Source organism: Juglans regia, chromosome 1 (assembly GCF_001411555.2).
Source record: "Juglans regia cultivar Chandler chromosome 1, Walnut 2.0, whole genome shotgun sequence".
Taxonomy (NCBI): Eukaryota; Viridiplantae; Streptophyta; class Magnoliopsida; order Fagales; family Juglandaceae; genus Juglans; species Juglans regia.
The window spans coordinates 4028578-4049467 of record NC_049901.1 but is presented as its reverse complement, the minus strand read 5'-3'; the positions used below and the strand labels follow the sequence as shown (position 1 = coordinate 4049467).

The following is a 20890-nucleotide window of genomic DNA, read 5'->3' as shown; positions in this document are numbered from 1 at the left end:
ATGTAAGTAATTTTTATCTTTAAGAACAACAGTTTATGTTCTTTTGAAATATTATAATTTTCTAAAAAATATAAGATTTTAATAAACAACATTGAAGCTCTGATAGTCCGATATAAAGTTAACATATTTATATGAATATCATTATATTTTTATTCTTTTATTATGAACTATACGGTATTTCAAAAAGAAGAAAAACCTGATTAGATAAGAAAGTGAGTAATATAAGCAGTCGACGTCAAACTTTCATGATCTTCTCTGCCTCAAAAAAATCTTGTTTCATCCATTACACGCATTCAAGCGTTGCAGATGATCCGTTGGCAACTTGGCAGCAGTAAAAGGTGAAACTAGTGTCCCAAAAAACAATTCTAGTCTGCTTTATTATATTCTAGTCAGTCAGTGTGTAATCACTAAAGTAATCGGTCCGATTCAATTTTTAATAAAATTTAGAATTGAATCGACATATCGGTTTTATATTTTTAAAAATTGATTACACATTAATTATTCTCATAAATCAATATCTTTAATTTTATTTGTTTTAATTCGGTTCGGTTTACTTTTTTTTATTTTAATAGTATTAATATTAGGGTGTAAAATGTAATTAATATGCTAATGTATATTAATATTACTAATATATTATATATTTATCAAAAGAAATATATTGAGAATTTATTAGACCATAAAATGTTATTAATATATATTTTATGTTTAAAATGTGTGATCAAATAAATTTTCATGTTTAAAAGTAAAATTTTATGTTATAAATTATAATAACATTATCTTATATATAATTATAATTTATATTATTATATATATTATATATAAAAAAATATTATATATAATATTTTAAAAATTAATTTAAAATATATAATATAATGAACCAGTCCGGTCCGGTCCTAAACAGCATAGAATTAGAACTAGAACTAGAACTGGACCGGTGCCGGTACCGGCCGATTTTAGAACTAAGGGAACTGGTCCTGAACTGGTTTTTCGATTTTTCGGTCAATTTTTACACTCCTAATAATCATCACTTATCTTAAAAATTTAAGCTAATGAAAATAAAAAATAGATTTTCTTAATTGAGGTGGCCCAACATATAGAATATTTAATTAATTGGATTGAGTGTAAAGTCAGACTTCAAATTCAAGATTTCTGTTTTGATACTATGTGTAATCATCACTTATTTTAAAAATTTAAATTGGTAAAAAAAATAAATTTTATTATTTATTTTATATTTTAATGGTCAGAGGCTAGAAAGCTCCCAAAAATATTTATTTTTTCTTTTTGTTCTTCATTATTCTGCTTCGATTAATGGTTTATGCTCTTTCTGATGCCTATCTCGATACATACAATATTATTGGTATTCAAGTGAATCTCTCTCTTTTTTTTTTTTTTCTATCTGCAGAAAGCGATGGAACCTCAAGGAAATGATTTTTTATAGCGAAAGAAAGTGATGATTGTGAACTTCAAACTACTGTGAAACCTCTTTGCCCAATGGTTTTGTCAGCACCATGATTTCACGAGCATCTTTGATTATTCACTAATAATTTCTTTCTTGTCTTCTGGGTATTTGGTAGGCATCAACGACAACTTACGTGCACTCTTTTTTGTTATGGCTCTGCAGTTGCTATATGGGCAGGATCATTCGGGCATTGGCAGAATACCAGATGCTCCGGCCTCCAACTCTAGCTTGCCTTTGTCAACATCTACTACTTATTTTTTGTACCAAGAAGATGTCATGGATGGAGATGGGTCTGGTATTAATTTCCAATTGGGAAATTAATAGTTCTATGACTGTGGGATTTGCACATTCCAACGAAAAGAAAGGTATTTATTTAACCTCCCAAAACAAGGGTCAGAAAGGAAATCAATTTCTGCAGAGAAGTCATGCGAGTGATTGAGTATTTGCTATGTCATTCATCTCATGCTTAATCATCTCAATTTGTATGTACTGACCCTACAGTCTCACAGGGAGGACATTGGTTCCTTGATTCTACTATTAATGAACCATGTCGTGTAGCCAATGTACTTGGATTCATTGAGTTTCTCGCTTCCAAATGAATCCACGGTCCGAATTTTATGTTACTTACATGTTTGATGAAAGGTATCCAACTCTTTAAACTAAAAAATGGGAAGAGTTGCCTCCAAACGACAAAACTGGCCAGCCTTCAAACAAAAGAAGAGGAAAAACTGGCCAGCCTTTAGAGAATCAACGAATCTAATCAATTTTCTTGCTATTATTTATTATTTTGGCTCTGCATAGAACAAAACCAATGGGAGACTACTTTGGTAGCAAAAATATAGAAAAATAAGAAAAGGAGTTTGTCAACGAGGACGACCCACGTCTGGTTCTTCTTTTCTGTGGTGTCTCTCAAAACGTGACCTTTTCCATTGTCTCCATAAGAGTGCTGGTCAATATATAATCAAAACCTTCAATGCTTTATTGGAAATAAACTCAGAGTGGTTTTCCATTCAATCATTAATCTCCCTCCATGAACAACATCCTGCTCTTTTTTTTAAATGTCTGAATGACCTGGCAGCATCTTTGCTTGGACCAGAAGCTCCTTTATATAAGCAAGCCTTTGATTGCTGACCCGCAATAGGCTGGCTCGGGGGTTTCCTCACTTTTGCTTGGTAGGATCACAAGCTCCAGAGTTGTAAAATGGGAAGGCAACCTTGTTGTGATAAGATTGGATTGAAGAGAGGTCCATGGACAATTGAGGAAGATCACAAGCTCATGAACTTCATCCTCAACAATGGCATCCACTGCTGGAGAATGGTTCCTAAACTTGCAGGTATGTATGTTTTGATCGATATGACCCTGATCCCCTTCCCTCTCCTCTTTCTCTCAAACATTGGTTTAATTTGTGTACACCATCATGAAGGTTTGCTGAGATGTGGGAAAAGTTGCAGATTAAGATGGATAAATTATCTGAGGCCAGATCTTAAGAGAGGTTGTTTCACTGAAAATGAAGAGAATGAAATAATTCAACTTCATTCACGTCTGGGTAACAGGTATGAGTGCTTATATAAGAGCATAGTATTTATAATCAATGTCATAGGATACTGAGTGGCAAAGCTGGTTTTTCTCCTAAAACTAATAAAAACTTTCTGCAGGTGGTCTAAGATTGCTGCACATTTTCCTGGCCGCACAGACAATGAAATCAAGAACCATTGGAATACACGAATCAAGAAGAGATTAAAGCTCCTTAGCTTAGACCCTGTGACTCACGAGCCCAATGAGCAAAAGGGAATAAGTAGTGATAAAAATGAGACAGCAATAGAGTCACGTTCATCGAAAGGAGAAGAGAAAAGTGAGGAATTTAAGTTCATGGATAGTCATGCCAAGAGAGATTCTCTAGGAACGGAGGAGAAAATGGATGGAGTGAAGCTAATCTTGGATGAAACAAACGATCTACTGAGCAGTTATGACATCTGGTGGGGAGGCTTGGATTTTGGATCATGGATTCATCAAGAAACCAACACAAAAAGTTATTATAGCTTGGAAAATTCTGTCAACCCCTCTATGGGTGAATCGTCCTCTATTCAAGAAGAGTCTCTACAACAATGGGTTGAAAGTGTGGATTCCGTACTCTCTTGGGATGGTTTCAATTATCTGGAACAGGAACTTTTCTTCTTGCAAAACAGCAAATGAACACACTCCCATCTGACCTCCCAAGTATCTATGGTTTCTTTTTGGATGAAAAGTGTCTTAATTAGTTTCTTGAACACCGGGCAAGAAATTTGTTGGAAGAAGTAGTTATTGTGAAGATGATTGTGAGTGACTTTCTATGAAGTAAGAAACTGCATGCCAGTCCTTTCCATTTGTTCTAATTTTTGGTTCGCGATATCGTTTCTGATTCATATGGTGGATTAAAGATCTCATGCAAAAAGTAAATGCTCAAAACACTTGGAGACACTTGAGTGCGTTCATTTTTTTCAACACTATGGTCTTCAATAATAAAACTTAAGTTGTGTGCATATGTATATGCATATATATATACATATATGTATATATATATAATATATAATGTTAAGTGTCTTAGATATACAAATCTAACTCAAGCCTTTTATAAAAAAGTAGACTCTACTAGAAAATGTGCCTTTTTTAGACTTTTTTACCGTGGGATCTATTTTTTTTACGAAGGATGTGTGTGAAGATAGTATATTTCGTTTGGTTACACAGTTTAGATGAGATGAGATTAAATGTTTTGTTTAAAATTGAATAAAATATTGTTATAATATAATTTTTATTTGAAGATTTAAAAAAATTGTAATGATTATATGAGATAAGAAAAGATAAGATAGTTTGATTTTGTATAAACAAACCAGCCATTATCTATATATATATATATATATATATATATTATGTCATGATCTATGATATCATGTCTTTTCTTATAATTTGATCATTGGAATTCCTTTTTTATTTTATTTTTTTCTTTTCATTTTCACCTGGATAGAGCTCCGACCGGTGAGGTTTAAAAGCTTCTCTACCCTCATGATCTTGATTTATTTGCAGTTTAATTTTTGGGTATCCTTTGATGTAATCGTGAATTTCTTTCTAGTGTCATCCATCATAATAATGAAAGTGGGGGTTCATTCCATGTTGTTCCTAATTTATGTATCTTTTTGTTCTTTTTTCTTTTTAAAATTTGACATCACAAGACGTACAGGACAGCAAAGAGAACAACAAATTATCGCTAGACGGCCATGATGATTATCAGTCAGTCATGTCTACCGAGACTAAGCTTCTTTTAATCATTATAGGATTAATTAAAATAATATGCTATAGGAAACTGCTTTAACTTTTCGATAAAAATTTTCGTTTAATTCGTTAATGGGACCAAGTAATTAATGAAATGGAACATATATATTAATATATATATATATATATATGGCTTTCTATTTTATTTATTTTAATTAATTATTGACGTGCATGCATCTGTAGTTAAATATCTCTTTACCTGCATTACGGAATACGGAAGGCATTGGTCTCCCAAAGCCAAACATTGATAATAATTAAATAAATTTCTGTAATTGTATATTTGATTATTAATCTTTTAATTTTGGAAGTTCGATTAATATATATATATATATAGAATTTTTTTTTTTCTTCCCGGTGCTCTCGGATTCTCTATATCAAAAAATCTCAAATGGCTCAAATTATTCATGCATGGACATCGACTTCTGGTTTTTCTGTTGGTTGTTTTTAATTTAGCTTCTTTTGAAGGATACTCCGATTGAAAAGTCTTGTACTTGTAAAAAGATTTCATAAAAATAAATTTAAAAATTTATATCACATTAAATTATGTTAGTTTATAAATTTATGTTCATAAAATTTTTTTATGGTTAAAATATTTCTCACTTTGATTTTGATGCAAATACCCTTTTCAAAAGAAAAAGATTAGATGACTAAGAAGTAGTGTTAGAGGGAAAGGTACTTAAAAACAAAATATCAACTTGGTGATTAGTCTCGTTTGTTTTCACATATGAGATAAAATTATGAAAATAAAAAATTATTATAATATATTTTTTTTAATATTATTTTTATTTTAAAATTTAAAAAAATTAAATTATTTATTTTATTTTATATACAAATTTTAAAAAATTATAATAATAAAATTAGATGAATTGAAAAATTTTGAGACACGGGCTTTGGCCCATTTAAGTTGACCCCTGTTAACTTGGGCTTTGACTTTGAGGGTCTCTTTTCTTCTAATGTTCAATCAATACTCAATAAGAATAATAATATATATAAGCCACAAATGTGCTAGTCTCGTGTAAATTTTTTATAAAAAAATATATTTCATTATGAAAAATATGAAAATTTTTTTTTTATGAGAAATTCTATTTATAGTCCTAGATAGGGAATTGCTTGTGCAGACCCATTGATGTATGGGGTAAATGGAAAAAAAAAATCATTTTCAAAAGTATATTATTGTAATTTTAAATTTTTTTTAAAGATAACTAACTGTATAGACTTGCGTGAGCAGTTTCCAAATAGAGATTGTACGTAGACTAACTTTTTCTTGATAGAGTCTATTTTTTTACAAAATATTTATGTAAGGCTTGTTCATGTGAGACTTATCCCTATTATTAATCTACCCAATAAAAATGCTTCCAACACGTAGATGGCTCCTTCAATATTTTGAGAGGAAAAATTAAATTCTTTAGTTGTGTAGAGCATATTTAGTAAAGGGTTGCTATAGTCACCGATGATTCTTCACCGATTGGTAGGGGTCTAAAAATTAACCAGGAAACCGAATTGGACTGGCCCGAACTTGTGGAACCGGTCTGGTTCGGGACCCGTTCCCTTAGTTCCAAAATCGGCTTGTACCGGTGCGGTTCTAGTTCTATAGTTTTTAGGACTAGACCGATTTGCTATATTATATATTTTAAATTAATTTTTTTAATATTATATATAATATTTTTATATTATATATAATATTTATATATAATATGACAGTACCTCATTTTTATTGGTAGCCCTCATTTATGGCGGAAGAAAATCATAATTATAGCCAGATGCACGGGGATTACAAATTTTCAACAAAAACCAAAACACATGCATTAAAAAATTAAACAACCCAACCACAATACAAAACAGACAGTAACATTCATAAAAAATTAAAAAATAAAAAATTACAGGACCAAGATAAAGTAAAAATGGTGAAACGAAAGGCACCTGCAAAAAGAAAACACCAACAAATAATATCAACTCAAATAAAACAAATAGAACTTATCAGTAGAAACCTACTTGAACCGCAAATAGAGAAGATCAATTCTATCCATACGAAGAAGACTTTGGAGGTGACCGATCAAGTTCTCACTATTAATAGTCCAATCCATATTTAAACCCTCAGCTCTCTGCTTGGCTAAAAAATCTGCCATGACATTATCCTCATGAAAAATAAGGGTAAAACGATACTCCATGCAGCCCAAGAGACCCTGCTGGTTGCTACTCTTCCCATAAATATTCTAAGTATCAAATATTACAAGCTACTTTTGTAATCCAGTTAATAAGTAATTGAGAGTCTGTCTTAATCTTAACCCTGCCAAAACCTTTGAACCCCTTCTAATAAGCTTATCAATTCAAAAAAATTATTAGACCCCTCACCCAAGAATAATAGTCTGATACTATATTACAATTAGTAATATACTTTAAATCTATATATAAATTACTATATAAATCACTATACTAAATAATTATATATGAAATAATAATATAGTAATACTAATTATACTAATACTATCACTATCAATGATATAGTTATAATAAATTAAAATCACTATGACAAATATTAATATATAGTTATTCTAATCACTATAACTAATACCAATATATATACTAATATTATTAAAACCAGAAAACTGGACCGAAGCTGGTAAAATTGGAGGTATCTGTTTAGGAGGGTAATCGCTTTTCGAAAATATAAAATTGGTACATATCGATTCGGTTTCAAATTTTGTCCAAAACCAGATTGATTACACCCCTATCGATTGAGTAAATTTCTTTTTTTCAAACATTTTTTTGAATCCCTCAAACATTTTTTTAAAAAAATTTGTAAAATATTTACATGGTATAATTTGGTTTGGAAAAAAAAAATTAAATTTACAAATTAAATCTTACTATTTAAATAAAATAAATAATATGCTTTATACCCTGAGAATAAAATAACTCTTTTAAAAAATTACCCAATCAACGAGATTTGCACTTGTACTTATTATTTATGAGAAGTTTTGAGGACAGTGATCACGTATTTTACTGTGGCAGCAATTCTCCCAGCACGATGCCGTTTGCTTCTTACAAAATTGAAAAATTGAATAATATTAAATATAATTATATAATATGTAAATATTGTATAATTATTTTTTTAAAAATAAAACTTATTATTAAAAAATTAATTTGTATCATATAAATTCTATATTTTTTATTATTTAAAAAAAAAATTACACAACGATGTAAACTGCAAATATAATTTCTCATTCAAATAACGGTGTCGTTCACTCGTTGATTTCCAAACTTGGCTGCAGTTAGAATTTAGAACGAGTCTGCGACAGTGATTGATGGAGCTTTGCATGTGAGCCAGCCAGGGGAGTATGTTCACTTCTTCAACCCAGGATTCCTTTTTCTTATTCTTAAACAGTTTTTTATTTCACAAAATTAAAATTTAATTAAAACCCATGATAATGAGTCAATGAGTGTAAGGACTTTGATCGTGTTTAGTTATTTAATTAGACAACCACAATTACGGACATGAATGAAGAAAAAGTACTCATTTTGACCTCAACCAAACTTGTGAGATTCATCAAAGCCATGAGATTCAGATCCTTCCGGCAATACCCATTTGAAATCGGAGCCTGAATTTGGAGCTGCTGCAAATGGCGAAGTTGTTGATTTTGGTCTTGGTGGTCGTGGGATTGATGGGTCCTGGGTGGAGCGCGGAAACGGGTCGGAAGGCTCCGTGGAGGATACACACGCTGTTCTCGGTGGAGTGCCAGAACTACTTCGACTGGCAGACAGTGGGCCTGATGCACAGCTTCAGAAAGGCCCGGCAACCAGGGCCTATTACCCGACTCCTCAGCTGTACAGAGGAGGAGAAGAAGAACTATAGAGGGATGGGTTTGGCTCCCACGCTTGAGGTCCCTTCCATGAGCAGACACCCCAGGACTGGAGACTGGTAAATTCTCTCCCTTTTTTGTTTTTACTTTTTCAAGAACACTATTTTTATTGATCTTCTTCGTATTTTTTTCCTTCTTTGTCTAAATTGGGAATTTAAATCCGAGTTTGCCTTGGAATTCTTGATTGGTATGTGTTACTAACAAATGGGTTTGGTCTAAGTATGCGGCGAGTAAAAAAAATATCGTTTCGTAATTTCTCTCTTGAATGCGTCATGTTTTCCTTGCTTTAGAAGTGTCAATTTGCTTGGTAGTTTTTATATGATTAAGTAGATTTAGACAACACAAGGCTGTAGGTGTAGAAAGTAGAGGTGAAATTTAAACCGTTTGTTGTATTGTTTAGCCAAGTAAATCAAAATTTTCTAAGATTCTGCAAAGTAGGAGGCGAGGTGAAGTGTGATTATACTGGTAAGTGGTGCCATGGCGTTTAATGGCCATGAGGATGAGCAGGAAGAGCTGAGGTAAGGGCCAAGGATTGAAACTGAGTTAGATTGAGAGGTGTGTAGCTAAGGTAGAGAACAGCATTTTACAAAATTTTGAGTTTAGAAGGTGCAACTGTATCAAAAGGCATGTCAAATTCAATAAAGAGCAAGTTTGGCTGGCAGTTAAGAAATAATGATTCCTGTGTCACAGAGAAAAATGTGGATATGATATATTGCTGGTGGTAGCAGTGGCTTGGTGTTGTTAATTGAGAAATGTTTTTTAGGATTACGCTTTTTATGTTGTTGACATAATGGTGAAGTCTGCTGTTGTACTGAATATCGAATTTTTCAGCATCATATATGCTTCAGTTCTTGTATTAGAGGTTTTGTCGATGGTTGCTATGTCTTGTGCCTCTCAAGAAAGTTGTGAGGCTTTCAAGAGCTTCTTCAGTTCCTGTTCTTGCTCTAGATTCTTCTAGAATAAGTCAAATTATATACCAAAAAAGGGTGTTTCCTTGCGAAATCTCAGCATACAGGCATTAGCTACTTTTTTTGTTTTCTAGTAATTCTGCCTTATGCTTCTTAGCGGGTCCTTTTGGCTGCACTCTAATATTATTCTCAAATTTTGTACTAATGGTTCTCTTCCATAATCTCTTTCATTGTATTATCATCTTGGTGCTTGCTTGTTTGTAAGAAAAAGTTCTTACACGTTACATTTTTCCGGGAACCCTTTCCCTAAAGGGGGGGAAAAGAAAGTAATTCTTTATTTGGCTTTGTAGGTACCCTGCAATTAATAAACCTGCTGGAGTTGTGCACTGGCTTAAACACAGTAAAGATGCTGATAATGTTGATTGGGTAGTTATTCTGGATGCAGACATGATCATCCGAGGCCCTATAATACCTTGGGAACTTGGTGCTGAGAAAGGCAAACCTGTTGCAGCTTATTATGGGTATCGATTTCTTAGATTTTTCTTTTTAAAGCGTTACTGTGTCATAGCAGTGTATTCTCTCAGGAAAGTTTATGCAAGAGTTCTTTTAGCCTCTTTTAGAGACTGTTGCTTTCAATGCCTATTGAAGACTTCTCCTTTAGGTACTTGATTGGATGCGATAATGCACTAGCTAAGTTGCACACAAAACACCCAGAACTCTGTGACAAAGTTGGTGGGCTTCTAGCCATGCATATTGATGATCTTCGAGCATTGGCTCCCTTGTGGCTTTCAAAAACAGAAGAAGTGCGAGAAGATAGAGCTCACTGGTCCACCAATCTAACTGGCGATATTTATGGGAAAGGGTGGATCAGTGAGATGTATGGATACTCTTTTGGTGCTGCAGAAGTAAGTTGCTTTGAATTCCTTGACAAAAGTTTATAACCTAGAAATGGATCTGTATCCCATTATTATATCAACTCCAATTGAACCATCTACTACTTGAGCTGCAGTTCCTGACATCTTATCTTTTGCTGAATGTTTTAATAATATGTGGGTTTTCCAGGTTGGTCTTCAGCACAAGATCAATGATAACTTGATGATCTACCCTGGCTACATCCCACGAGAGGGAGTTGAACCTATTCTTCTTCACTATGGCTTGCCATTCAGTGTTGGAAATTGGTCTTTTAGTAAACTAGATCACCATGAGGATGATATAGTTTATGACTGTGGTCGACTATTTCCTGAACCTCCATTTCCTAGAGAGGTATTTTAACCAATAAAAAATGATCATGCATTTTCATAGAGAAAAAAATTTGTGCGGTAGAAGCCCACACATGTCTATGGCTTCATGTTTTATGCATAATTTTAATATGATCAAAGTAAAGGATGATCCTTTTAGGGTCAGATTTTTTATAGGCTTCAATTAGATGAAGCACTGAATAAAATGTCAACGGTTTGAGTCATTTTTGTGACAACCATTTGGACTGTGGCATAGAGTTCTACATCCCAAACTTCATTCAATATTTTTATTTTTTCTGCAAAAGTAATATTTTCCTGGTTGGTATGGTGGAAACTTAAGATTCTTTCTTTGTGCAGGTACATCTGATGGAATCTGATCCAAATAAAAGGCGGGCACTATTTTTAAGTATAGAGTGCATTCACACTTTGAATGAAGGTCTTTTATTACAACACAAGGCAAATGGATGCTCTAAACCAACTTGGTCAAAATACTTGAGCTTTTTAAGGAGCAAAACTTTTGCTGAACTTACTCGGCCAAAACTTCTAACTCCTGCTACTATACAAACTGAGAAAGAATCAATACAGGCTGTACCAAAGCAGTTCATTGCTGAGCCTGGGAGGCAATATCCAAAAATTCACACCATTTTTTCCACAGAATGTATAACGTACTTTGATTGGCAGACTGTAGGACTTGTCCACAGCTTCCACCTGAGTGGCCAGCCTGGAAACATCACACGACTTCTCAGCTGTTCCGATGAAGACTTGAAGCAGTACACTGGCCATGACCTGGCTCCTACTCATTATGTTCCTTCCATGAGCAAACATCCATTAACAGGCGATTGGTAATTCTATTCTCTTCAGTTTAGCAATAAAATTCTGATAGATTCCTTATAGGCCCCGATGTTAATTTCAGCAGTGACATCCAGCCATTTGCTTCATGTGTGTTTAATTTGCATCTCTACCACTATCCCAGACAATATCTCGGTTACGGTCAAACAAACATTTAAACTTTAGTGAATGTCTCTAATTTGTGATCAGAAACAGAATTTACCACTATATGAGTTCAATTATCTTCCATTGAGTTGTTTAGGACTCTACTCTTTTTGACATGTCCACTGGGGGGACCTGCTTAAATCATCTGGATACAAACATGTATATCCAGATCATGACACAACAAGAATTAGAAAAAAAAAAAATGAATTTTTTAATATATCTGTGAGAAGCTGAATATGTAATGCTAATTACCCCTCCCCGGCCCTGGCCCCTCCTAAAAACTGGGCAGAAAAAAAAAAAAAAAAAAGAAGAAGAAAGAAGAAGAAGAAGAAGAAGAAGATAGAAAATGTGTAGAGAAGTAGATGTGATGACATGAATCGCAGGGGAGGATAAAAAATGTACTTTTGTTTTATTCAATGTCAGGTATCCAGCAATCAATAAACCGGCTGCGGTCCTTCACTGGCTTAATCATGCAAATATTGATGCCGAGTTCATAGTAATTCTTGATGCAGATATGATCTTAAGAGGTCCGATTACTCCATGGGAGTTCAATGCAGAACGTGGGCGGCCAGTTTCAACTCCCTACGAGTAAGATACAGCAACATATAACCCCTATAATGTTTTGTGTTTTCTAGGCACTTGAGTGCAATTAGGCATTGCTCTTTCTCGCTCTCTCTCTGTGCAAGTGCTTGTTACTGCTTGCATGTTCTTTCCTGCATTTGAAATTGCATACGATGTATATGACTCCCTTATTTATGCACTATGCATGCCAGGTACCTTATTGGGTGTGACAATGAGCTTGCAAAACTCCATACTCGCCATCCTGATGCATGTGACAAGGTTGGAGGTGTAATCATCATGCATATAGATGATCTCCGGAATTTTGCTCTGCTATGGCTGCATAAAACAGAGGAGGTCCGTGCTGACAAAGCTCATTATGCCAAAAATATCACAGGCGATATATATGAATCTGGGTGGATAAGTGAGATGTATGGTTATTCATTCGGTGCAGCTGAGGTACTTAAATTTCTTGTAAAGCAACTCATAATTTAGATTATAGGTTGGTACGCTTTACATTGTTATTCATGGAATGTGGCAAAATGATGTATGTGGTCAGAGGAGTTGTAGTTTCCTATGAGCGACTACAATGTTCTGACAAGTGCCCCTCTTCTCCTCTCTTCTTCATTATCTGCTGTGCAGTTGAAATTAAGGCATCTCATTACCAGGGAGATATTGATATACCCTGGATATATTCCTGAACCTGGTGTCAAATATAGAGTTTTCCACTATGGATTGGAGTTCAGAGTTGGAAATTGGAGCTTTGACAAGGCAAATTATAGGGATGTTGAAATGGTTAATAGATGCTGGGCAAAGTTTCCAGACCCACCGGATCCTTCAACACTTGATCACACTAATGAGGACGTACTACAGCGTGACCTGCTTAGCATAGAATGCATAAAGACGCTGAACGAGGCACTACGCCTGCATCATGAGAAGAGGAACTGCCTTGATCCCAGTACCCTATCCACCTCGAGGCCGAATACAGCAAAGGAAATTGCAATGTCAAGGAAATTTGGTAGCTTTGATGAAATTAATGCTGCAAGAAGCAACCACTTGCCAAATAATAATTCTCATGGATTGTCAAAGCCTGCCGTGATAGACAGGATGTTTAGTTCTTTCAGGTTCTGGCTTGTTGCTCTATGGGCTTTTGCTGGTTTTGGTTTCTTGGCAGTCATGTTTGTGGTGTTTTCCAGTCGGAAAAAAAGAACAAGAGGAAAAAATTACAGAAACAAGAGAAGATCTTCACATACTTGATACTTTGATATGAAGACGTGAGAGGCAACTTTGCAGTGTTGACAAATCCTTATTTTTTTGGGAATTACAGCAATACATTGCATGCTACAGGGAATCGGCAAGACCAATCCATTCTAGCATTCATCCTTCTAATTATTATATTTTTTAGTATTGTTTTACAGAGATCAAGATGGACATATGAGAAATAGGACATTATGAAGAAAAGATAGCATGTGTGGGAAGAGATCTGCATGAGATTTTATACTTGAGAGACTTTTCTTTTTTCTTTTCTTCATATTGTACGCTTGCTCACTGTTTGGTTAATGTGCAAGTGGTGTGCTTGTACCCTTACAAAATAAGCCTAATGTGTTTCATAGTTTTGGTTTTGTATGAATTACTGTAATATTCTAACAGGAACTATGGTTGGGATACTGATGCTGTTTTTTTTTTTTTTGGCCATGTTCGCTATAATCACCCCCTCACCCCATTCCCCATTGTCAGGTGAAAAATGATAAATACATATCACTTTTCATAACAAATTACATAATCATGTTTTAAAATGAATGATATTTTAGTAAAATATTTTATAAAAGTAACATCACTTTACAAAAATCTCTATTTTAAAACATATACTGTGAAATATATTATGAAATGTATTGTATGAATATCATTGCTCCACGAAGTTTACGATATGCCATCATGCATTTCAAAAAAAATAAATCACTTTTTCATGCCGTGATCAACCACTGCCTTAGACCTTTTTTTTTTTTTTTTGTCATTTTAGCCATTAAAACGAGCCACCTAAGACATTTTTAAAGTTTCAATTTATTTTCCTTCTTGTTCTAGATGGGATACATGTCGCCCCCACCCATTTAAGCAAACATTAGAGTGAAAGAAATTGTTGGGGGAGCTTCGGGTGTTGCATATGAAGAAGAACAAAGATCTCAAGCATCCATCCTAGGACCAACTTGCACTTCTCACAACATTTGCCTCGTTAGTTGACATGGTAACGTTGCAACTACTGGTAGTTCAACATCTACATCTCTGTCCTCTACCATCTAACTTACCACCCAAAACATCATCCTCTCTCCTTCTCCCTTTTGCTTAAACCATCGACAATTCCGTATATGCAGGTTTAAAAATATTGTTCAGGTTTTAGGATTAAATATTAAAATAGTCGGTCATTAGATGAATTGAGTAATTCTATAAATTACACTTTTATTTTATTACGTAAAATATGATATATTTATTATTATTAAATAATATTTAATAATAATATATATTATATCTTATATAATGAGATGAAAATAAGAGAGTAGTGTCGCTTATAGAATTTTCATAATACTGTTAAAAAATAATAGAGAGAATAATTGAGGGCATCTTCGAATTCAAATTTGCCAAAAAGTGAACGTTGTAGATATATCTTTTTTGTTTATTAGTTTCAAGGTGTGGGGCCCAGGTCGAGTTGAAAAAGATCGAAGCTCCTCCAAACATGGTTGGGACTCGGGAGACCCCACTTCAGAAATAAAAGATTGCAGTACACTCCTCTTTCTCATCTGCATATAGCCTACTTTTCTACGACATGGACTCTTCGCTTCTTTCCATTTGAAATTCAAATTTAAACGGCACTTATGAGAAATTGACGGCATAGAACGACAGAGGAGCATTAACGGTTCTAGCTTCGATTTGTTGAGGTTGCAACAACCAACGAAGCATGTCCGACTCAGCTTGTCTCATGCAACCATTCTCCTACACTTCTGGCATTTCCAATGAAGCCAACGAGGTCAGTTCATGAAACTACACAACAATCTGAGTACTCTTTTTCTTGTTTTTGTTAGTCGTGGATATGGGCTGCTTATTACCATTCGCTGAAATGGTCTTTGCATAAATTTAGTATTGAATCTGTTCTTTTTTCTTTCTTTCCGGTTTCTCTTACGACATTTCTGGTTGCTGAGAAAATAACAGAAAATTGAACTAGAAATTATCTCAGCATCCACTAATAGAATTTCTTGCTTCAAAAAATTAGATGTAATTATGTAAAGCCTGATTGGGTAAGTTTTCTAATTTTCTCTCCAAATGAAAACCGAGAAAAGGACCTAAACTCGTATTCTTTCTGCATTTTTTACACCAACCAAACATATTCCTTTACCTTCCCAACGATATTGTTTCCCGACCTCCGTTCAGTTTCTTGTATAAGATTGCATAACTACTTTCAAATTTTTTCTTTCATCTTGTAATTGGACTGAATTGCGGCAGTTTTAGTTTCTCAATGGCTTTAAAAATCTCCCTCTTCTTCAGGGTAACCCTATTCATGATCTGGGGCAGTCAATCTCATTTGGGAGGTTCATGTCAGAGTCCTTAGCTTGGGAGAAATGGTCTACCTTCTCTAACAACCGCTATGTTGAAGAGGCGGAAAGGTACTCCCGGCCTGGCTCTGTAGCTCAGAAGAAAGCTTTCTTTGAAGCTCATTACAAGAAAATCGCTGCTCAAAAGGCGGCAGCTTTGCTTGAACAAGCTAATGCTGCATCAAACAATGAAACAGCTGAAGAAGAAGTAGCTAACAATATCAGTCCCCCTGATTCGGAGATAGTGATTCCATATTCCAACGAGGTTATTGACCAACAACATGTGGTCGCTACTCCATATACCGCAGCATATTCCTTTGTCAACGACAATGATTTTGGTTCAAACGCTGAGAAGGGTCAGTTTGAAAGTCGCATTGTGGATGGAGCTGATCTGGTACCTGAAAATCATGTTTTTGTGGTGAATTCGTTGGAAGTTGAACAATCGAACCAGCTTAGGGATGTTGATAATCACAAGTTAGCTGAAACGGAGCTCGGTGGAACGCCCCAAATGGAGAAACCTCTATTGAGGGTACCACATTTGATTTATGTTCATGAATTTTGTTTTTGATTTCTAAGTCATCGTGCTTACATGATTGTTATGGCAACAGAGCTCAAACTCGAATCAAGATTCTTTGGCGTCAATGAGCAAGAAGAAACCATCACTTTCTTCCTCAAGTTCATTGATTCAAGGTAGAGCAACTAAGGTCCCATCTTCACCTGCCAAAGACGTGGATCCTATTTGTCCCAAGAAGGATAACAATGCTACTCCCATGATTATGAAGTCTGCAATACACTCAGCAGATAAGAAGAGATCAACTCCGAAATCACATTACAAGTCAGTCAATTTCACTCCCATTAGAGAAATTAATAGGTTAACTTCGAAAGTTATCCGGAAGATTGAAAGTTCAAGACCTGGTGCTAGTTCTTCCAAGACATCTAAAGATTGCTCGACTCCTTTGAAGACCCCAACTACGGTGCTTTTTCTTTGTTCCCCTCACCTGGTCACATAGACCATTTTCTTTTTCTGAATGAACTACCAACTTTTCCGTTTTCATCAATCATGTTAAGATGAGTGCATCTTCAAACTGCAGGTATCGAAAAATGAGGTACGAAGGCATCCTTCAGCTGCCCCTTGGTCAGCAGAGAGAAGGTACCCTAATTTTAGAAACTAAATAAGAAAAACTTTCAAAAGTTATATGTTTTCTTACAGATGGGGCATTTGTTCAAAATTTTAAGTCCTGCACATAAATATTGTGACGTCTGAAAATCACAGGGCCAGGACACCACTTGATCCCTCAGCCTCTGAGAGCACAAAAGTCAGCCAAAAATGGCGCTTGCTTCCTACTGAGTAAGCATATTTCACTAATATTGTTGCAAGAGATTGTTCATATTTGATTAATACATAGTGCATTCCCGATACTAGGGATAGTGGATAATGGAACTAGAGATTGTTCTTTCTAGGCAGATTATAGGGGTGGTATGGAAAGAAAAAATACATACATCAACTCCCAGTCTACCGCTAATGGGACTCATGGTAACGGGTAAAAACCTTTTTTTAAAGGAAAGAAAACACAATGAACAGACTATTTTCACTCTTTTTTCTAGAAGGCTAAGTTTATAAGATCAAACAGATATTTTAGGAATATCCGATGTGGAACAGATCATTTTGAAGGAGTTAAAGGCCCTTGATTTCTGATAATAATTTTTATTTTAATGCCAGTTGTTCCAAATATTTGAGTGCATGCAGAAACAAAATGCAGTCCCCAATTTTATCCACCCCTTTCAGCTTCAGGACAGAGGAAAGAGCTGCAAGAAGAAAGAAGGCAAGGCTTGGTCTGGGTCTTTTCATAATTTTATATAAGGAACTCTTTCATGGACTATAAATATGTAGCTCACAGATTTGTATATCTTTGCCATTTCTCCCCTGTTGCTTCCAGAAGCTAGAAGACAAATTCAATGCTAATGATGCACAAAAAGTGCAGCTGCAAACAAAAATCATGGTTGTTATCTCATCACCAAGCTAAATTTGAATCTTGAAATATTTTCTCAGTCAATGACATCAATTTATTGACCATTTGTGCAGGAGAAAGCAGAAACAGAAATTAGAAAACTGCGCCAAAGCCTTTGCTTCAAAGCCAGGCCACTGCCTAGTTTTTACAAGGAAATAAAAGAGCAACAGAATGAGATGAATAAGGTATCTTTGTGACCTTCCTAGCTGTTCGGTATCGTTAAATAGATTTGCTACACCAAATATATTGTTTGTCATTTGTGGAGACTGGAAAAGACCTGTAATAAAGTCTCACAAAGCAGCAACAGAAACATCAATTTAAAACAGCATCGAAGAAAACATCGACTAAAAACCGAAATTCATTTGTCTTTCGATTTCTTCATCTATGTAAAACTTAAATGGCCATCCTGAGTGGTGTTATTTTAATCTGCAAAAGTTATGATTATGCATCCTTTCTTATGTGCAGATTCCATTGGCACCAAGGTCACCCAAGCTAGGAAGAAAGCCCACTTGCATCATGGCAGAGAGCACATCCTCTCTACCTCCTCATAGGCCTTCAATCAAAAGAAGCGGCTCCAAGCATCTCCATGGAAAGCATAATCAAACTCCAACTCGTTCTCTCACTCCACAATCTGTAGTGGATACTCATGAGAATACGTCTCCAAATATTCAGATGGATAGCCATAACCACAAATATCGCACTTAGGAATGGAAAGCAGAATATCATTGAACAAGGTCCAATATCATTCAATAACACCATTGCTGCTTAAAGCTTAGAGCGACTTTCAGATGTGCACAATGACTCTGTGTGCCAAAAAGAAAAAACAGCCAGGGATACCAGCACTTCGATTTGGATAAATTTCACACGTTTAAGCAGCAGTTCTTAATGAAATTAGTAGTACTTAGCAGGCGTATGCACTGTAAAATACTTCCATTTCATCTGTACCCAGCAATCAGCATTTTGTAAATGAATTGAAATCATCGTGTAGTTTAGGATCCTTCCCACCTTATGGAGTTGTTGAGATAGAATTTTACCATTTAGAAAAGGTTTCGTCAAACGTGGGATCTACGTTAAAAAGTAAATTTTTCTATGGGTCGGGTCCAATAATGGGCCTATCACCTTCGCTCAGGCCCATGTTTCTCAAGAGTCAAGCTATAGTCGCAGAGCTCACCAATAGATTTTCAGCCCATGTGGTAATGCCCTTTTTGTTTCTAGACAGCATGTAAGGTTGTCCTAGAGAGATTTGAGGAATACTTTAATAAAAAATAAATTTAGATAAAACTATATTTATAAATTAATGTAATTTGATGTGAAATGTTGATGGTAAAATTATTTTTACTATAAAATATATGTAACAAATAAATTACATCAATTTATGAATTTATTTTTATAAAATCTTTTTTTGTATATAATACATCTCTTTCTAGTTTCTATATAGATTAAGACACTATTAATGGAGTGAAAAGCCAATAATACTTAAAAAGCTATTGCCGACACTTGCGATTATAAAAACCAAGAATAAGAGCTTGCGACAACCTCTCCACTAAGAGATGTTGTACATTACATTATTTTAAGTAAACAAAGGACGCATGATAGAAAGAAAGCTACAAAGGAATCATTCGAAATGGTCATAATAAATTAACCATAGATTAGCAATCACCATTCCCCCACTAAACACCAACCTTCCTCCTCCTCAACTCGATCCAATCTCAACCCCACATCACAAAAACTCATTCCATCATCATCATCTATAACATGTTTTTCTTTATTATTGTCTTTAGTATCGACCTCTATGTCGCCGTTTCCTCTAGATGTAAGATCCACCGATTCATTATGCTCATCATCGAGATCATAAACTTCATCATCATCCATATAATCACTTGACAAATGATCCATAAGATCAGTGGCAGAGATACTGGAAAAATTCAATCCGGATTGCCCATCCATGATCCGCCAACTGATAAATCGAGAATTTATCATGACGTCATTTGACTTTAGCTTCTGTGCCCCTTTAGCCTTGAGCTTGGACTTACTTGTTGGGTGCACGTGACAATCGGTGCACCGTGGGGTAGCACACTTCCCTGTAAACTTTGAGTGATTGGTGGGCTTGGATGGCACCTTGGTGAACAACCCGGCAGTTGGGGGCGAATCAAATTTATTGATGAACCGCGTTTCGGGTCTTGGATCTACTGAAGATGGTAGGATCCGGTAAGTCCTAACCATCCCATGTTGGCGACCCTCTCTCTTCATGTTTTGGTGTGTGTTGAGGGCTAGAAGGAAATGAATGAGAAAGGATAGAGTTGTGACTCTCATTTTATAGGGAGAGAAGCTTGGGAGGCAAGTTGTGCTGGTTGGACATAGTACGTGTGGACCAAGCAAAGCAAGATCAGACAGCTCGTTTAGATGAAATGACAAGGAAGTCGAGTTGGCTGATTAAAATAAAAAATGAATTATTATGAAAAAAGTTATAAGATTGAGAACAGCATGATATTGGATTTACATTAATTTCATCGATTTATTATACGAAAGACATAGAAGAGGAACAAGCAACTTAATTTTATTGGATTTGACTTGCATCATATGTTAAAAATTCAGAAACGTTTTGTTTGAAAAATGAATGAACAAGATTGTTTTAAGTGAAAAAATAAGTCAACTTTACTATCAGGTGTGGTTTATATAATGAGATGAAATGAAATGAATTGAGACGGTTTTAGATGAGTTAAATACAATATTATTAGAATATTATTATTATTTTGAAATTTAAAAAATTTGAATTATTTATTATATTTTACATATAAATTTTAAAAAATATAATAATAAGATGAGATAAGATAAAATGAATTGGAGTGATTCTTGAATCCAAACATTCCATTTACTCTTTAACATGATATATCTCGTGAAAAGTAAAGATAGGCTTACAATATATTCACAATCTATATACAACTTTAAATATAATAATATTTTTTACTATATTTAATCCC

The 20890-nt window shown here is 34.7% G+C and overlaps 4 protein-coding genes across 8 annotated transcripts; 3 read left to right on the top strand and 1 right to left on the bottom strand.

Moving 5' to 3' along the window:
• Nucleotides 1-1418: 1418 nt before the first annotated feature.
• LOC109010672 (myb-related protein 315-like) lies at nt 1419-3823 on the top strand. Of its 2 annotated transcripts, XM_018991603.2 has the most exons (5): nt 1419-1494; nt 1622-1824; nt 2538-2792; nt 2883-3012; nt 3115-3823. In XM_018991603.2, the coding sequence occupies exons 3-5, from the start codon at nt 2660-2662 to the stop codon at nt 3650-3652; spliced, it is 801 nt and encodes a 266-aa protein (XP_018847148.1). In that variant the 5' UTR covers nt 1419-1494; nt 1622-1824; nt 2538-2659; the 3' UTR covers nt 3653-3823. The 2 variants fall into 2 exon arrangements, with proteins under 2 accessions (XP_018847148.1, XP_035549795.1); XM_035693902.1 differs by having other exon boundaries at nt 1426-1824.
• A 4254-nt stretch (nt 3824-8077) lies between these two features.
• LOC109011072 (peptidyl serine alpha-galactosyltransferase) lies at nt 8078-13968 on the top strand. Its single transcript, XM_018992163.2, has 8 exons — nt 8078-8681; nt 9881-10051; nt 10192-10435; nt 10593-10793; nt 11126-11610; nt 12185-12349; nt 12535-12778; nt 12962-13968. The coding sequence occupies exons 1-8, from the start codon at nt 8383-8385 to the stop codon at nt 13574-13576; spliced, it is 2424 nt and encodes an 807-aa protein (XP_018847708.1). The 5' UTR covers nt 8078-8382; the 3' UTR covers nt 13577-13968.
• A 1122-nt stretch (nt 13969-15090) lies between these two features.
• Nucleotides 15091-19151, top strand: LOC109010761 (protein WVD2-like 7). Of its 4 annotated transcripts, none has more exons than XM_018991776.2 (9): nt 15091-15338; nt 15854-16429; nt 16509-16874; nt 16992-17050; nt 17174-17248; nt 17648-17723; nt 17799-17900; nt 17984-18094; nt 18375-19151. In XM_018991776.2, the coding sequence occupies exons 1-9, from the start codon at nt 15270-15272 to the stop codon at nt 18612-18614; spliced, it is 1674 nt and encodes a 557-aa protein (XP_018847321.1). In that variant the 5' UTR covers nt 15091-15269; the 3' UTR covers nt 18615-19151. The 4 variants fall into 4 exon arrangements, with proteins under 4 accessions (XP_018847321.1, XP_018847251.1, XP_018847476.1 ...); XM_018991706.2 differs by having other exon boundaries at nt 17621-17723; XM_018991931.2 differs by having other exon boundaries at nt 15092-15338; nt 17838-17900.
• Nucleotides 19152-19364: 213 nt separating this feature from the next.
• LOC109011000 lies at nt 19365-20190 on the bottom strand. The gene has a single exon (XM_018992039.2). It carries the CDS (start codon nt 20157-20159, stop codon nt 19566-19568), a length of 594 nt encoding a protein of 197 aa, XP_018847584.2. The 5' UTR covers nt 20160-20190; the 3' UTR covers nt 19365-19565.
• Nucleotides 20191-20890: the final 700 nt, after the last annotated feature.

Excerpts from the sequence above, each read along its gene's own strand:
- LOC109011000 (XM_018992039.2), bottom strand. The coding sequence starts at position 20,159 with ATGAAGAGAGAGGGTCGCCAACATGGGATGGTTAGGACTTACCGGATC.
- LOC109010761 (XM_018991706.2), top strand. The coding sequence starts at position 15,270 with ATGTCCGACTCAGCTTGTCTCATGCAACCATTCTCCTACACTTCTGGC. Across the intron at positions 17,051-17,173 it reads CCTTGGTCAGCAGAGAGAAG|GGCCAGGACACCACTTGATC; the intron begins GTACCCTAATTT and ends TGAAAATCACAG. Across the intron at positions 17,724-17,798 it reads GAGCTGCAAGAAGAAAGAAG|ATTTGTATATCTTTGCCATT; the intron begins GCAAGGCTTGGT and ends TGTAGCTCACAG.
- LOC109011072 (XM_018992163.2), top strand. The coding sequence starts at position 8,383 with ATGGCGAAGTTGTTGATTTTGGTCTTGGTGGTCGTGGGATTGATGGGT. Across the intron at positions 10,052-10,191 it reads CCTGTTGCAGCTTATTATGG|GTACTTGATTGGATGCGATA; the intron begins GTATCGATTTCT and ends CTTCTCCTTTAG. Across the intron at positions 10,794-11,125 it reads AACCTCCATTTCCTAGAGAG|GTACATCTGATGGAATCTGA; the intron begins GTATTTTAACCA and ends TTCTTTGTGCAG.
- LOC109010672 (XM_018991603.2), top strand. The coding sequence starts at position 2,660 with ATGGGAAGGCAACCTTGTTGTGATAAGATTGGATTGAAGAGAGGTCCA. Across the intron at positions 2,793-2,882 it reads AATGGTTCCTAAACTTGCAG|GTTTGCTGAGATGTGGGAAA; the intron begins GTATGTATGTTT and ends ACCATCATGAAG. Across the intron at positions 3,013-3,114 it reads CATTCACGTCTGGGTAACAG|GTGGTCTAAGATTGCTGCAC; the intron begins GTATGAGTGCTT and ends AACTTTCTGCAG.